The following is an 18,909-nucleotide window of genomic DNA, read 5'->3' as shown; positions in this document are numbered from 1 at the left end:
TGGCAGGCTATAACCAAAACTAGGCTACTGCGCCGCATAACATACAAGTTTGATTTGAAGTTATTATGAAAATACATTGGTTTGCGGCTGCATATTTTCAAACATGGTGGTTAATGGCGGAAAATAAATACAAAAAAATGCTGCGAGTACTCGACCAATCAGAAATGTTCAGCGCTGCAAGCTCCACCCAAAAGGTTCCTGTACTTTCTGAAAGTACTACCCCCCGAGCAGGAACTTTTTGGGGGGTAAAATAAAGCCCCAGGAACTACATTTAGACCCTAGTTCCTGCGGTGGAAACGCACTGAGTTCCTCAAAAGGTTCCTAGTTCCGGGGTAAAGTTCCTGCGGTGGAAACGCGGCTTTAGAACAACTTTAGTTTTAGGAGTCAGTTGTTGATTGCTTAACTTCAGCCGGTTAATATCTGTTGCGAGGGACATTCAGGGGATGATATCTGCTGTTATCATCTGAGGAATCTGAACCTTGCATCTGGACTTGGTGTTTATTGGTGTTTGGTGTGCGCAGGGTTTTAATGTTTTTGTCTTACTGCTCATCTGGCTTTGTTGAATATTCTGCAGTTTGTTGGTTTTTTGTACTTTTTCTTTGTTTTCTTGGGACTGACTTTGGAGGTACAAGTTGCGGTTTGGTATTTAATTTCATTCATTTCTTTTGTGACTGTAGGTGTGAGACATTCATTATTTGTTAAGGTAGTTTGAACCTTCATCTTTAGATTAGAATTTGAATGATTTGTTGTGACTTTAAAAAATTTTAATCGGGTTGGGAGTTGTACATTTTTATAAAGGTTGATCCAACAGGTTGCTCTGCCTATAAACAAATTTGGTGATTTAATTGATAATACATATTTAATATAATTAATAATAATTACCAAAGTACAAAGGTGTTAGTCTTTAAAATAGCTGGATTCAGAACATAAACATGTTTTAGTTAATCATCACTGTCCCAACATAATGATGTATCATGATTGATGGGAGGTGGATGCGGTGGAGTTGGCATTTTAACACACTGTTCTAGGAGTCGTGTCAGAGGCTTGTAGTGGTGGCTTTAGATAATGACAGTAATGGGCAGTAATTGTCAACACTGGTGTGAAATATAATGCCCAATTAAAGCAGGTGCCAGTGCACTCCCGACCCACAGCTGCCCCTGTGACTTAGCTGTACTGCCACCATCTGGCGCTCATTCATAATAAAGTCTCTACAGCTTGAACCCACAGCAGCCATTGGTCACCAGCTGTGCATTTCTGATTTCAGCCAAACTACATGGCGTTTGTCCTTTTGGAGGTGTTGCCAGACGCCTGGTTTTCAAATTATTTGTGCAGGTCCTGTTTGTGATCCTGACTGGACAATGTAATGTTGGGTCAGAGTAACTGATGGAAGAATTTTCCTGGCTGTTGAACTGTTATGAATTTGCATGTCAGTGATTCCCCGGTAAAACACAGGGTCACCACAGCCCTCCATCCAACCCCCCATCATCCCCCCCCCCCCCCCCCCCCCCCGTTTGCATGTTTTCACTAATGATTTATCTGGCATCCCTACTAGCTCCAGAAAGATTAAATACCTCCTTCCAGACCGAATAGAGCTGCCCACCACCTCAGAAGTGCCTGGAAAGAAAAGCATAGATAAATAACAGGACAAAGAGCTGATAAAACCTTTTCCTTATGGCCAAGAGTAGATGTGCATAAGTTAGATTGCCTTTTCTGCAGAGTGGTATGCTATAAAATTGTTTTCCATGGTTGAGTAATGAACATTCCCTTTCAGAGTGAAGTTCTTCCTCCTGTGCTTCCACTTGTCTTTTTCTGAAATCAGATGGAAAAAAAAGAAAACTGCCAGAACTGCCTCTAGAAGAGGGGCTGTTTGGGAGTATTTGAGGGGCGAGAAGAATTCAGCTGCTCTGTTTTCTCAGTGCTCAGTTCCCATGAAAGAGATGTTCCTGATGCTAGATTCCCTCTCCAGTAGTGGGGTGACTGGTGTTCTCTTCTAAATTAACATCTCCGGACGGATTCCCATGCGTAGCATGACACAGCCCATGGCACGAAGCCAGACCATTTATAAAGCCCACTGATGAGCCGATGCGTGGGGGACGCGTAGCTGCAATCACAGTGTCAAAGTACAAAGCCTTCAGCTATCTTAGAAATCTTCGGTTTCTCTCTTGCTCTCAGTAACCTGAGTTTTGTTTTCGCCTCCACCAAATGGGCCTACTAATGTTTTTGAGTGTATTTAAGTCTTCAGTGAATATATTTGTGATTATAAATCTACAGCAGAGTGCATATGCACTGCCCTCTTCCAAACAAAAGCACCCAGTGTTGAGTCAAGGTTAAATGAGTCTTGTACAGTAGGGAGGCAGTTAAGCACCAGTAGAGTAGATTGGGGCTGCTCCCTGACCAGTTGCTGACCTCAGTGATAAAGGGGCCTATGTTTGCAATGCTCAAGGATTTCAGATCCTGCAAACTGCAAGAGGACATCACGGTCACAGAGGACTGTCAAACATTTTATTGAGATAATGCAACCCTTCACAATATATGGACAAATATAAAAATTATCGCCACTTTCAGGTATTTATTTATTTATTTAAATATACTATTGTGAACTATATTTATTAGTATATTGTTTTTTTAAATTCCATATATGCTTGCAGTGCTCAGATCCTGCAAACTGCAAGAGGACGTCACTGTCATAGAGGACTGTCAAATATTTTATTGAGATATTGCAACCCTTCACAGTTATGGACAAATATGAAGTTTTTGACACTTTCAGATATTTATTTATTTATTTATTTATTTATTTATTTAAATATGCTATTGTGAAATACTGTATATTTATGGGTGTATTTTTTTTTTTAATTCCATATATGGACAATATATTGCATTTGCATAAGGATGCCGATGGCAGTTTGTTCCACTTACCATAGATAGGAAAGTTTCTACAACTGGCCTTTACCCTCACAACCTGCCATCTCTCTATGCTGTAACATTTTACTGCCTGCTTCTTACTATTCACAGTGAAATGAGCCATGATTATTGCAAGGCATTTCAATGATAAGTCAATGGAAAGGAAAGAGAGAAGGGTTCATCTGTTCCTTTGAGTATTACTGTTATTATGGCTCAGGGTTGAAGGCTAACCTTTTAACTAGATATGCTGTTCCATGTCCAAGTGCAAAAGCCAGAAAAAACAAGCTCTAATTTAGCCTATTTTTATTTTTACACGTAGGTCAGACACATTTGAATTAGCCAGGATTTTATTTGCACAGCTTCAGAATGAAATCAAATACACAGTAATTAGAGCCATAATATGTTCAGTTTTATTGCTGTGTTGGATTTCACTCGTTAATTAAATTGGGTACTGCCATGCTTGCCTCATATTTCACACAAGATATTTCTGGAGTTGTGACATCCCATTCATACTTATCACAGACAGCAGACCAGTGAGAGGAAGTTATTGTGCACTGCGTTCATGCTGACTTCATCACCTGCTTGTGTCGACACTTCTTGGTTTTTCTCAGGGATAGTTATTAGTGAAAGGACAATTTTATGTCACCAGTGTACTCTGTGATTGTTAACCGGGGAGCTTCACCAATCACTGCGCATGTTAGTAATAACCAATAGAACAACGTCAAGAGTGATTGGTGGATACCAGCTGCATTACATTTCATGGCACTTATGACAGGAAGTAAATGGACTGCATTTATATAGCGCTTTTATCCAAAGCGCTTTACAATTGATGCCTCTCATTCGCCAGAGCAGTTAGGGGTTAGGTGTCTTGCTCAAGGACACTTCGACACGCCCAGGGCGGGGTTTGAACCGGCAACCCTCCGACTGCCAGACAATCGGTCTTACCTCCTGAGCTATGTCGCCCCTAAAGTAGAACTTTACTGTCCTAGCAGAATGCTGTCCTGCTAAGGTTTTGAGGGGTGTGATATACCCATATTTTTGAAGAAAATATTGAATTTCTGTTAAAATAATGCTGAGCAAACTATGAAACGTGACAGAAGACTTTATGTTTAAATGGAAGTATATGAGATTATAACAAATAATATGAAATAGAATGTTGTTCAGCTTTTTGTTGGTTATTTTCTAATTAGCTGTATTTCATTTCATTCAATTTATTTGACAGGGACAAATAACAATTTTGAACATACATTTCAGCAATAGAAATTTGATGCATTGGACCAGATATAGCTAAGAGCTCATTTTCATCTGCAGTCCCTGGGCAGGTGTACAACAATAAAACAGTCAGGACAATCACAGTATACAAAAGAGTCAGAACAGTCACAAATAAAACAGTCAAAAAAGTCAGGACAATCACAGTATACAAAATACACTATAAAATTCATCAAATAATACATTACGATACAGTTGCATGATGTTACAATAGTAAAAACACAGAGGACTTTATCCTCATGTGGACAGGAGTGGAACATCCAGTAATGGTGAAAAGGAAAAAAGGAAGTACGTGAGTTCAATTACAATCCGTGTGTGCGCGTGTGCGAGTTGCTTTGAGTTCATGTTGGCAGGTTTGGTTTGCCTTAATCCATGCTTTGACTTGAAATGTAAAAGCTTGCAAGTTACTGTTGTTTTTAATGTCCGACGGAAGTGAATTCCAAAGAGAAATTGCTTTATTTGAAAAAGAGGATTGTCCGAATTTAGTGCGACGCCTGGGAGTGACACAATCACCTCTAGTTGAGGTTCGAGTGACCCTGGTGTTATGGTCTGCACAGAGCATGATGAAATCTTTAAGTGGTGGGGGAGCCAAGTCATGTATGATTTTAAACACAAGACAGACATTAGAGTATTTTCTGATGTTGTCGAGATTAAATAGGTTGTATTTGGAGAGGATAGGGCAGTGATGGTATTGCGATGGCTTTTTGTCCAGTATCTTAACAGCTTGTTTGTAAAGCGTTTGAAGAGGTCTTATTGCAGTTTACAGTAGGCCATATGTGCAAAGACCATGGCATGCATATAGATTTTGGATGCGTCCGTTGATAAATAGTTCCTTATGTATCTGAAATTCGACAAACTAAATTTGATTGTGTTGGTCATCTTCTTTATGTGCACTTTAAAAGTCAGCGTAGAATCTACAATAATTTCTAGATATTTGAATTCTCTGACGATTTTGATTTTTTCACCTTATATAAAAAAGTCTGGGGGGGCTTGTTTGTTTTGTTCAATGGAGAAGTACATTCCGATGGTTTTCCCCACATTTAGAGTCAGACAAGAATGATCAAGCCATTGTGCCACTTTATCCATGACTTTCGTTAGTTTATTTGCCACTTGATTTGCATTTTCACCATGTGCATAAAGAACTGTATCATCGGCTTACATTTGGATGTTCACTCCCTCACGATGTAGAGGGAGGTCATTTATATAGAGGCTGAATAGCAGAGGACCCAGAATAGATCCCTGCGGCACCCCCATTGTGCATTTTCTGGGTGAGGATAATTCATAGTGGCTACATAGTTAATTTACCAGTTAAGCAATCGGTTGCAAAGTTGGATAACTATTCAATATTATAATGAAACTCTGAGTCTGTGATACGGACAAAACATACATTTTTAGCCAACCTGTAATTTGGTAACTCGATAGGTAGTTTTACATCTGTTTTACACAGGTGGACATTCGGCCTAACTCGTAATCAAACCAGGTTATTAGACAGGTAAACGTGTCGAATATCAGCTATCCACATGTGACTTGCCAGCTTGGCTCAGATGCTGCCTTCATAGGCTGCTCTGTTTGGAGAGATTAACTTGATGCATACAAAGACAACTGTTTCTGAAGGCAACATTGGCTATTTGCGCAACGGAACACAGCTGTAGGGCACTTTCATGTGACAAAACATTAAGTGAATGACCTCATTCTCTTCAGATGGTAAAATAAAAAACACAGGGCCAAGTTATATTAAATAATTTAGGAAACACTGGGTAGCATTGCTTTGGAATAGAGCTCATTTAATTTGTGTGAGCTAAGATAGCCAATATTGTTTATTGTAACATGACCTCATTTTGATATCAGCTCTTTTAACGACAGGCCTAGATTTGTTAACATGAGGTCAGAAGGTACAGAAGTTAATGTTCTTAAGGGCTGAGAGCCCGTGGTCATTATGGTTATTTTGGTAGGAAACCCTGAAAAATCTCTCAGTGCTGTTTAGGTATGGGGCATGCTGGCCCACCAAGCCATAACTTGGCGGGATGGTATACCTGCCATCCCAATTCATCCTTCACTGTTGTGGTTGTTCTATTAGTGCTTACCGACATACTCTGGCATTGTTGGAGCTCCTCTCTTTTCTATGAGTAAGATGATGCTACCAAATTTTACAACTGTCCTGTTCCAATTTTATCATCTCTGCTTTGTCTCTGAGACAGGGCTGTCTGCAGCCAAACTTCTAGTGGAGTCAGGCCTGAGCCCTGTGGTTCTGGAGGCTCGGAGCCGTGTAGGAGGAAGAACCCTTACTGTGCGGGTAAGATAATAAAAGAATTAAAATAAATTATTTATCATGAGTATTGGCTATGGTGTCTTGTTAGTCATGATGAAAGTAGAGCACCAGCAACACTCCTAGCAGTGCAGATATTCATGATATAACTCTGAATGAGTTCCATATCGCTAATCTATCCACAGATTTCCTTGTAGATTCAAAAAAGTGTGACAAAACCATTTTAAATGTTAAACAATAATGGATTGTAAGGTGTATTCTAAAAGCTAGAGTTATCTAAGCAATGATCATTGCTGAAGTTAGCAATCATTCTTGCAGAATTATATTCGTTTCATCCTTGGAAAAAGGTAGTATAAAGATGACTTTTTAGGCCATATTTCTGGCTCTTGATTTCAATAATGTCCCCCATGGTCAAAAATCAAATGATAACCATACCAATACAGTCTGTGTTTTCGTCAAGCTACTCTGATTGGCTGTCCTTCTTTCTGTGAAACCAATTATAGAACAAGGAGACTAATTATGTTGACCTGGGAGGAGCCTACATCGGCCCCACCCAGAACCGGATCTTACGGCTAGCCAAGGAGTTTGGGGTGGAAACATACAAGGTGAACGAAGAGGAGAAACTGGTGCACCATGTTAAGGTGGGTAGACTATTTTCCACTTGCTGTGTGTGCTACAGCCTGACTGAGGCATGAAAAATGCTCAATATCCTTCCCTCACTCACCACTGTCTCACAACCACCTTGTGGACAACTGAATGAATGATAGAGACTGACAGTCAATTTTCAAGTATTAGTCAGTAAGTTTTTCAAAATTACATTTTGCTTCAGCTGACCACTCACTTTTTTTTCAATGCCTCCATCTGTTCAAATGTACTATTGTATTTAGTTAAAGATATTTTTAAGTATGTTAGTTGTCCTTCTTTGAACAACGTCCAGAGCTTCTATGTCTTTCTTGTAGTACGATGCCCTGAAATGCATATAATACTCCATGTGTGGCCTGGCAAAAACATTGTATAACATCAATTTTACTTATTTTGATGTATTCCTATAAATATTTGTTCACACTCACACATACACACACACAATAAGCAACAACAGCAACAGCAACAATACAGTTTTAACAATATCTACAATGCAGAACAGTATTTATTACACAGACTAGCAATGCTTTACAGTCCTGGTGTTTATTATGATTAGCATGGTATACAACATGCAAGATATATTTTTTTCATATCATACCATCACCAGATCATGCACTCCCAGTCAAATCAGATAATCTAATGCATTTTAAATTATTATTTATTATTAGATTTTTCTATTTGTATTTCTCCTTTTCTTATTTTCCTGTCTCCTTCTGAAAAAAAAATTTAATTAATTTTTTCGCATTATATCTTAATCAAGTCAAGAATTTAAAGTCATTGAGAGAAAGCAACTCAGCACAGTGCAGTTGCACTCTCTCTCACTCTCAAATTTATTCACCTCCCCTCCCATCCAGTTGACCTCAGTGTTTCCAGAATGCACTCAGATGACTCTTCCGACCTTTGCAGCTTCCCCATTGGGCATGTCTGCCACTGTATGACAAAAACAACAGCAGCGACAAAGGACTTCCCACTGACAATGCAAAAGGCCTAAGGGGGGGTAGCTTTATTCAGATTATTTCAGACTGCTTGAAAACATTGAGCAAGAGTAAGAGTGTTTCTAATGTGGTAAAGTTGAGGCTCAGTTTGTGCTGCAGAGAGCCTTGGGGTAGGTGCCATTTCTGTTTCTGTATATGCAACAACGTTTACCCCCCTAGGTTATTTTCAGAGGGTTGCTGACAGTACTAGTATTGACAGGACCTATTTTGAGAGGCAAACCGGAATTAATCTTATTGCTTTGGGCCACACAGCCACATTAAGTAGATGGAAGAGGGGATTTGGAGACCTGTTCAGAAAAGTAAAGGATTGATGCATTAATACACACAGACAATATCATATCAGTTATGCTATTTTCCCACATCACACCTTTCAGTAACTTTTGCAAAGCAAAGGAAAACACCTTTTTATCAACCCATGAATGAACAAATAAAAAAACTACAATGTTCCTTTTAAGCAGTGTTTTCTGAATGTTTTTTTCTGCACAATATTTTTTGTATGGCCAGCAAACTTTTATGTTGGAACAAATCACAACACTTTCATGCATTTTGTTGTTTTTGGATTAAGTGCATTTAAGGACATAACCTGTTAAATGAATAGAATCTTGGATTAGATTTTCTGACTTTTTGATGAGGGACCCCACCCCCACCCGCACCCCCACTGTTTCCATTGCAGCATACATACACACCCACAAATACACACACCACACACACACCTCCACTCCTGTGTTGAGCAGGGGAAATTCTCCCCTTAGAATAAATCGAGCATCGTGTTAATCTTGGCAGGCCTGGCAGAAAGTCAAGCCGCTCCGGGCAAATCAGCTGATGCTCAGATGAGTGATGTTCACCTATCACAGTACATTCACATAACAGGGCAGTCTACTTAAACAGCCTCCCTCTACTCATTCGGCTGCTCTTCCTGCATGCAAGCCTGCTGCACGTTGCTTTGTAAATCCCCTCCACCACCCCAGCTCCATCCCTATGTGTTAAGAATTTGTATTGCTCCATCCCTATGTGTTAAAAAAATGGCATTGCTGCTGGATCAGTTCTGTGTTTACACCTCTCGGGGGGTTTGGCTGCTGGCCTCCCGGCCTTATCCACGCGGGCTGCGTGGTTAGTGGGAGAGCTCCCAGAACAGAGCCATACCACCAAACATACCTGTATTGCCTTTATTGTTAATAAGAATCTTACTTTGATGACAGTGTTCCTGACAGAACCAGGAATTATGAGGTTTCCTTGCTGCAGAAAGCGTTCGCCACAAATGATTTAGCTGGAAGACAAGTGAAAATAAAAAAGTAGGTCAGCAGTGGCACTTATGGTGTGTCATTTGATGGAATACTAATATGTGATCTGTATGAATAAGGTGTACCAATGCCTGATCAACAACTCATTAAATTTCATTTTAAAAACCTGTTTGTCTCAGATGACAGAAACTCTATTTACCTGTTATAACAGTATTTTCGTCATGTATTAGATGACGTTATGTCAAAAAGGAAACAGATACTGCATGTCTTTATCCACAATCGAGTTATCAGATATAATCAGCTTTCACGTGATCAGTTCTAAAAGCCAGACCCAATTCTCCAATCAGCAAAGAATAATTTGCATGTCTTGTAGGCATAATATTAACCTGAGTAACCTGTATTAATTGTGCAATTATTTCTGAGAGTAGTGTGCTTTCCACACAGCCCAGAAAGTGTAGCGCAGAAATTTCCTCTGTTTAGGCTACTGTCGTTTGATCCGCTTATAAATTAGTTAGGATGTATCATGAATACTACTGAGGGGGGGAGTAATGTTTCATGAATCCGGGATGGATGAAACTGCAGTTAACGGCCAATCATATTTGAACTAATCAAAACGCATTGTTCTCCACACCAAAACAGAATGATTGGTTTGGATTGAGTGGCAGCATATAATAGGGCTGCACATTGTTTGTCTTGTGAATTCTCATTCTTCCATCACTAATGAATGTGCCCCAAGCCTCCAATGAGAGCAGCTTTGTGTAAATTTAACTTTATGTGAGGTAAATGGTCAAACTTTACACTTATAAATGCTTGGCACAGGCCGTGTCCTCGTTTGCACTCCTGGGTTGAATGAGATGAATTAATGTGTTTTTCAGCAGAGGAGCTGTGCTGCTAAGTTGCTCCCTCTCATGTATGATCCAGGAAAAGCAGGACCTCAGGGAATCTTAGCAATTTTGTAGTCTGCTGAAGCCGTTGCATACTCTGTTTATTTTACCTCCATCTTTCCTAAATTAACCAGCAGAATTTGTATGGATGATACTGCTGAATCTAAGGGTGCCTTAGTTATTGCTCTGAAGGTGAATGTTAGGTGAAGACAAAAAGTACTATGAATTATAAATGTAATGTCACATCAGGCTGTCGGAAATTGATATGTCTCTTCTTCCTCACTTTTCTGATGTGCTTTGCATATCCATCAAGTAGAAGCAACATTAAAATTAGGAAATGTTAATGTGGAAAAAGATGAATTAATTTAATTGGCTTTGGCTAGCTCATTTATCAAGGCGACAAGGATCACTATTCTCCTCTATCCTTCACAAATAACTTAATAACTTAAGTCTTTCATTAGGAATTAAAAGAATGCATACATGAGCATCATTTTAAATCCCACACAGCATGCTTCAAGCTTTGGGTTAGTTCATACTTGAAATAGTGCGCTCGCCTGTAAGTCACCTGTTAAGTAGACCAGCACTGTCAGGGGTTTGGGGGGTTAGGACCCAGGTGCAGAGTGAAAAATTTAGGAGGCTCAAAAGGGTATGTTTTAAATAAAGATTGTACTCTCAAAAGTAAACAGATAACCAAAGGCCACAAGGGGCAAATCCCAAAAACACAAATTCTTAACAACAGAAAACATCATGAGGAGCTCAAAACACTAGAAAAAACAAGAACAAGAAAACAAGCCAGGAAACTCAAAATACTTGAAAACACACAGAACACCAGGAACACACCACAAGGGCAGAACACAGTCAGGGCAGAAAACAAGTAGGAACCAGCACCTGAGTCAGGCCAACCAAGAACTTAAATAGACAGGTGCTAACAAGACACAGGAGGACACAATGCAAAATTAATCCAGAGAGGGAAGGGACAACGAGACATAGACAAAAACAATGATTGAATAAGTGAACACAATAATACAATTAAACACGGGAAAGCAATGAGGGAAACAAACTGAAATACAAAACAGAAGTGCCACCATCTGGTGGCCCAAAAAAGGAATAACCGTAACAAAAATACAGAACCATGACATAAACCATTGTGTAACGGTATTCAGTTTATTCTGTAGACAAAATAACTTAACTTACATTTTAATGAAATTCAAAGATCATTAAAATATTTTAAAATGATGTAATCGTCCATCCACATAAATATTTGTGAAAGAGAAAATGTGTATTTATCCTTTATGTGCATTACCTTAAACCATTTTTTGACATTTTGCCTTCTCTGTTTTAGGGGAAATCATATGCATTCAAGGGGCCTTTCCCACCCATGTGGAACCCTCTGGCCTTAATGGACTACAACAATTTGTGGAGGAAGATGGATGAAATGGGAATGGAGGTGAGCAGCTTCTGCTCCCTACTGTTGCTCTATTAGAGCATTTGAATTGTAGGAACTGTGATGAAACCTATTGGGATCACTCATAAGTCGCTTTTCCACCGCATCGTACCGGCTCAACTCAATTCTTTTGGTTTTCCATCGGGCAAAAGTTGTGGATAGTACCTGGTACCTGGTACTTTTTTTTTTGGTATCACCTCCATAGAGGTTCCAAGCAAGCTGAGGCAATACCAAAAGGTGACGTGAAAACACTGCAGACCACTGATTGGTCAGAAACGGCAGTTTCATGCGGCGTCGCTATGACGAACAGCTACATTGACGGGGGTACTATCTGCAGTGGAAAACGAAGTACCTGGTACCAACAGCGAGTAGAGTTGAGTAGAGTACAGTGAAGTTGAGCCGGTACCATGCGGTGGAAAAGCGGCTATAGAGCATATGTAGGACTTGGAGAGGCTAGAGGAGCCTGAAGTTGCAGAAACCAATTTAGTGTCCAGTGCATCACAACTCTCAATTTCCCTATAGGCTATAATGGAGAAACTAATGCCTTTTTCTTTCCAACTAAGGGGTTTACAGTTATATGACTCAACATATGACTCTGATTTATGGAAAGCACTAGTGGTTGATGCACAGTTGAAGAATAGCCTACAAGGAGCACCACCATAAAGTAGTTTGAACCTCCATGGTTACTGAACTGTGTATGGATCACAGAACTGTATGGACCAAGCTAGTACTAGTCAGTGCTGATGAGCATAGAACAGATTTTCATGTAGCTGCCCTGTCATGTGAGCTCAGGACTCGCCCTGGGTGAAACTGAATTAAACTGATTTTGTGAGGAGCTTGTATAGGAACTTATTAGAATGGTAGCCTACAGGCTAGTTATTGTAGTTATAGTCATTGTGAGTACATGATGCTTGATCACCAAGAAGAGTTGCAGTATATATTATAATATTGCTCTGGCTATACTGTCAAGCTGATGCATCGTCTAGTTGTATTTAGATACATTTAGAATGTAAAGTTCTGGTCTTCAAGAGACCACCACAATGCATTGAGATGGAGGCTGTAAAAACATGTGACAAAAATAAAAAAAATTGCAACAATTTAAATATTTATTGACGGGTTGCATTTTTGTGGTTTCTACCTGTAATGAAGGCAATAACTTTGCCCGGTCACCAGGCAATTCAGCAATACACTCTTTATTTGATCAAATAGGAGAAACCGTTCAAGCACTCATCACAGAGCTCGAGAAAAGAATCTCAAACTTCTATTTACACCTCTATCCTTTATATCTCTGTATGACGGTCGCCCCCGCCCACACCCGTTTCTGTTTCTCTGAGAAACTTTGTTGCTTCACCCAGAAACCATGACCAAACGGCTAGTTCACTGGCGCTTTTGCGGCGTGGGTGAGTGTTCCTTCTTATTTTGTTTTGCACAGCTTGTGCGCTTTTGACATTATGCACAGAATATGCAGTTTTTACATGCTATTGATCAAGAAATTACATTTTGCCCACAATGGTTATATATCCTGTAACCTTATACCTGGTTATATGCTTATAGCAGATGTACTAGTTTTGTTATAAACACATTAAAATACATTTTAGATAGTTAATATCATAAGCAAGCTTAATTTCTATCACAACACATTTGTAAATGCCAGAATTGGGGTGAGGGGAGTGGGAAATATAGCCGATATTGAAGGTTTTGAACATTGTAAGGGGGTTATTCTACAGGTATAGTGGTATAAAAAAATTAAAAAATTTGTCACTCAAAACTTTGCCAAAAAATTGCCAGAAGCCAAAACATTTTCCATTCTTCCCATTTTAAAGAGATCACATAATGGTCTATGTAGTTCATCTGCCAGGTAATCATCATCACATGTTCAATACAACAAACCAGAGCCTAGTGTTGATTCTCTGATGAGTGAAACATCTTGAATATAATTTTGTTACCAAATTGTGTCTAGTAAAATCACTCATTGATTCCTATTTTTATGTGTATTATGGGTATAACTAGGTTGAAAATATGACTGTAAAACCATGTGGTAGAAAAAGGCATTAGTTTCTCCGTTATAGTCTAAGGGGAAATTTAGAGGTGCGGTGCACTGGACGCCATATTGTTTTCTGAAACTTTGGAAATGGAAACAAGTAGTTTCATCAGTTCCATATCATAGTGTTCAGTGCATAGACATGCATATGCAACTAGACAGAAAAGCACACCTTCAGCTGACCTACTGTATGCTTGTGAAGCCCCAGAAGTAAACCTGTACTGCGCATGTTGAGTGCAAAAATTGGAGCTCCCATTAAAGTGAATGGGGAATATCGGACTTTTGAAGGCAAAATAGAACTTCCAAGATGGTATTTTGAAACATGATTAATGATTGTTATATTTCATATGAAAAGCAGAAAATATGTAATATGTAATGAAATATGTTAATTTTAATAAATATTTTCCTAAAGCTTCTGGACGAAAACATAATGATGTTATGATCCCAAAATGTCAGGTTTCCTTAGGTTGTTAAATCAGCTTGGTTTTCTACTTTAAGTTAAATCGGCAGCTAGCTCTTTTGCCCTCAATATGCACAGGAGAGGCTCTTTCCCGTTATTTCCTAGGCTTCACTGCCTTGCCCCTCCCACCCTCTCCAGTTCCCTTTAACGTACATCTCATTGTGGATTAAACATAAAGGCTAATCCTCAACTGAATCATAATTGTTTAAAAGTATTTTTAAACATAGAATTAGTCTGTCTGCAATGTTGCTTGTTTGAGTAATTTACAACAGAGGATTCACATTAAATAATTCAAATAAGCAATATTTAATAATTAATTTTTTTTAAATAAAGCCAAAAACTGCCCCCTTGGTTGTTCTGAGTGGAGCTGAATGGATTATAGCAGCAAGATGTCAGTAATTGGCTGAATGAGCGATTAGCTGAGTAAATTGGGACATTATGGTGCTGGTGATTGGCTGAATAAGTTCAATAGGGGTTTTCAAAGTGAGTTTCCAATGCAGATTCCACGAGAAGCCCCTTGGAAGGCTCCTCATGCAGAAGAATGGGATCAGATGACCATGAAGGAGCTCTTTGACAAGATATGTTGGACATGGTACCCAGTCAAGCTAGCTCCTGTCTTCTCTGTGCTGGTATTTTGACAGCTAGATCCCGCCATTTCATGCTAGCATTTTGAAGTTAACTGCACAACTTATTTTACATTTATTTTTTATTTGCAACCTTTACCAAATAGTACCAATGGGAAGTGAGGAACTTGTTTTCGTGAAGTCCCATCTGATGGTGAAACTGAAACCGGACGTTTGTTGCTCTCTTCGAAGAATACTGTATACGAGTCAGTTTTTTGCAGTGTTCGGTCTGAGGCTGGTTCTTCCCTTCTCCACTTTCTTCTTCTCTCACTAGTGGTGCCCGTCGGTTCGCGACCCTCTTTGTCAATGTGAACGTAACCTCTGAACCGCATGAGGTCTCTGCTCTCTGGTTCCTGTGGTACATCAAGCAGTGCGGTGGCACCATGAGGATCTTCTCCACCTCCAACGGAGGACAGGTAAGCCACATATACCAGGTCAGTACAGAACCAGGACACTGGATCAGACTAGAACAAATAGATTGCATCAGTTCATTTTATAGATTGGGCTCTGTACATAACCTAGAGGCTGGATCAGTATCATAATCTAAAATCATTATACCATTGTATTTAATACTTCATCACTAGTTAGTATGCATTCCGTTGGCATACACGCAGTACATAAAGCCACTGGGCATGATTGCTATTATTATGTGCGTTATGTGGGGATGCATATCAAAAAGGAATCTCTCACAAATAGCACTTGTTCAACAAATGATAATTGATATGTCACTCATTGTACATAATATTTGTGTATGTGGTATACAGTCAACAGGAGTAGCAGGAGGCAGATACTGGGTGTGAGAGTGAGAAAGGTGGTTCTGTTCTACCTCAGGTTCTTTAGACTCAGACATTCAGCTCCTGTCTTCTTTCCATCCTTTCTGCTTCTGAACTACAGGAGGTTCTAGTAACTGGTTTGTCAGAAAAGACAATCTAATACTTTGTTGTCTAATCTCAGTTTTTTTGTTTTGTTATTGCTCTTTTTTTGCTTTAACCCCTGTTTGATGTGCCGGGAACTGCACATTTTGTTTTGCTTAACATTTTCACATTTGTCCTTTTAAATAAAACCCAATGAACTAATACGTTGGAAGAAAACAGAAAACCACTTGGCTCTTGAATGACCTGAAGACTGGGCTACTATGTGTCAAATAACTATCTTCATCTACATATGAGTCCACCTGTTTCCAAGTTTGGGAAACTATTTCCCAATTTAGCCTTTTTCCTTAGCTAGGAGATGGCCACATTTTGGGGGTCTATAGGGAGGGTCATAACACCAGCACCTTTCATAAATATCTGTAATACAATCATGTATGAAGCAAGACAATATATGAAGCATATATGAAGTAAAACCTTAAAAAGACCAGGAAGCAAAGTTAATGTAGAGCAGAGTATCTGTCAGTATTTAGATTCTATGGTGCAATGGCCCTCGGAGCTGGAACAGCTAAGAGAAGCCAAGTCGGGGGTCTGAGCTGCCAGTGCAAATCACTCCAATCCACCCTCTCTAATTTGGGTAATCAAACTTTCCCCAGTAGTCTTTCTGAGATCAGTATATAGTTCGGAATCCTGGGTGACCAGCTGCCATGGAAACAGAGAAAGAGGGATTCTGGGTAATTAGTGGACTTTGTTATGGGGTTCAAAGTAATTTCCTGTAGTCACCATCCCCCTGCCTCTCACCCCAGATGGAGATGATAATGATAGTTTGGATAATCTCAAGCAGTTGTTTAGAAGCAAGCCTCACAGAAAACTGTCTTGCTGTGCTTTTGCCTAATAGTACAATGAACACAACTGGTCTGTGGATGCCATATATGTCTTTGCAACAACCTTTGCAGCTTTCTAAAAGCATGTTTCAACCTGTATAATCACAATTATGGAATGCTACAGTTAATGTTTCCACACATTTTCATGATCCATAGGAAGTTCAATAGTTCAGTTGTAGAAATTAATGGTTTTGTGGTATTGGTTTAACTGCATGTGTGTGCCATTTGGTTTTGATCTTAATTCTAATTAAAATAACAAAAACAAGCATATTTGCATGAGGTTTTTTCCCTAGCGTGGAGGAATTGCTTCAACAATGGTTGAAAATTTTCCACTGAACTTTGGACTTTTTTGAACTTTGAACTGAACTTTGAATTTTGCAAGTTTCTGTCTACTTGGCTTCTTAGATAAGTGCTACCAAGCATTCATATAGGGTTCTGTTTCGATAACATACCAATATACACAATGATACTAATAGTATCGAACTCCCTCTCCATGTGCCAAAATGCTGGAGCATTCCCAAAGCATAGTCACTAACTCAAGCTGATATTTCTACAGTCAAGCAGGACATGGCCAATCAGTGTGGAGGAAAATGCACATGTTGTCATTATACGGAGGCTATGTGATGTACATGCGATCTAGACTAGTACTGTGCTGTGGATTAAGGTGCCCTGAACTACTTGTCATTATATTAAAAATGTATTATGTGCCAGCAGAGACATCTGTAGGTTTGCGACTAAATTGCACCTTGCAGGAAGTGGACGGTCCTAATGTTAAGCAAAGCCCAGGATTCTGGTCATGTCCTTTGCCCTCTGACCATGACCTAAAGAGCCAGTAGGCTCATTCTGTGGGAGTAGAGCAGGGATCTCCTGAAGGGCTGCAGCATCTTCTGGTATTTTATGTGTTTCATCATTTAAGTAATCAATAGTTTCAGGATTTCTTCCTTTGCCTAATTGTGCTGTGCTCATTGTTGCCACTTCTGCTATCAGTTAAGGACAGCATGTACTCTCCTCTGAAATGGATGCTGCTTGTGTTCACACTGCAGTCCACATATTGCACTCAGACAGATGTGTCATGGGAAGACACTTCACAGGAGCTTGAGCAAGCAGACTGTGGGTGTCCAAATGACTAGTGGGGGTCGCTGGTGAGTGCTTTGTGCAATGGACCAGCTGAATGAGCCAACCAGCAGCCCTTAAATGCTGACTTTTAAGTTATGCATTGGGTAGGGTGCAAACTCTGAGCAGTGATTGGTGGTTTGGGCAATTGGATGCTACCCTCACCCTCTTCCTGCTGAAGATAGCTGTCTTTGTGTTCTCGGCAGGAGCGGAAGTTTAAGGGTGGCTCGGGGCAGATCAGTGAGCACATGGCCAGGAGGCTTGGAGACAGGGTGAAGCTGGAGAGAGCGGTCTACAGCATCGACCAGAGTGGAAACAGTGTGGTGGTCAAGACGCTCAACCAAGAGACGTATCTGGTGAGATTCCCTCCCTTTGACTCTCCTTCCCCACCTCGCTCCCTTGCTGTACTGTTATTACCAATCAAGCTGTCTAATCAAGAGACATACCGCAATACAGCAGAAAATATAAGAACACCAGCTTTTTTCACACATAGATCGGATGGCCCAATGCATTATGGGGATGGATATTTGTTTTGGATGACCTAATTAAGTCCCTCCTTCTGTTGAATTTCAGGCCAAATACGTCATCATCGCCACAGCACCGTCGCTGAATCTAAAGATGCATTTTAACCCCCCACTACCCCCAATGAGAAACCAGCTGATCCACCGTGTTCCTGTTGGCTCCGTCATCAAGTGCATGGTCTACTACAAGGAGAACTTCTGGAGGAAAAAAGGTAGTGGCTAGTGAATTATAAGGGTTAGAGTAGGTTTTTTGGAAAAGGTTCTGGGGCCCCTATATGCTGTTTTTATTACAGCAAATCTTTTCATCAACCTACATTGAAAACAGGAGCTTCAGATCTTTCACATTTTTTTCCCTTGACTCTTAATTGTGTTGCAGGTCAATATGGCCCATTTTATTGTTTAATTTACCTGTACTGGATAACTTGTCACTTTCTTAGTGAAGTTTCATTACTCCTTTGAAGTCATAAATTTTTTTGGAGTGTTCTCACCCACAGCTGTGCACACTGAATACAAATCTGATATTGCAGATCAGTTTGGGTCAATTGTGGTTGCCGTTATAAAATGCAAAACATACATTTTATTACTGAAAATGGTTACATCAGGTTGGTTGAACAGTAGGTTGTGCAGTGCTCCAGGACTGATTTGAAAGTCCCTTGGTTATATATACAGTGAGTTAGTCCCTCTTAGATTACAGGTTCTGTTCCTCGGAGGAGCACTGCCATTGTATACTTGAAACATGGTATTTAACCTAAATTG

At 39.8% G+C, this 18,909-nt stretch overlaps 1 protein-coding gene across 1 annotated transcript in view; it reads left to right on the top strand.

Moving 5' to 3' along the window:
• LOC118222203 (amine oxidase [flavin-containing]-like) overlaps positions 1-18,909 on the top strand; it is a 39,671-nt gene that overhangs the window by 14,081 nt on the left and 6,681 nt on the right. The window contains exons 2-8 of the mRNA XM_035407601.1: positions 6,369-6,463; positions 6,940-7,077; positions 11,541-11,645; positions 14,644-14,735; positions 15,041-15,182; positions 17,839-17,988; positions 18,206-18,365. Of these exons, the coding sequence (XP_035263492.1) occupies positions 6,369-6,463; positions 6,940-7,077; positions 11,541-11,645; positions 14,644-14,735; positions 15,041-15,182; positions 17,839-17,988; positions 18,206-18,365 (882 nt within the window). The remainder of the gene's footprint in view (positions 1-6,368; positions 6,464-6,939; positions 7,078-11,540; positions 11,646-14,643; positions 14,736-15,040; positions 15,183-17,838; positions 17,989-18,205; positions 18,366-18,909) is intronic.

Source organism: Anguilla anguilla, chromosome 3 (assembly GCF_013347855.1).
Source record: "Anguilla anguilla isolate fAngAng1 chromosome 3, fAngAng1.pri, whole genome shotgun sequence".
Lineage (NCBI taxonomy): Eukaryota > Metazoa > Chordata > Actinopteri > Anguilliformes > Anguillidae > Anguilla > Anguilla anguilla.
This window is presented reverse-complemented; position numbering and strand designations above follow the sequence as displayed.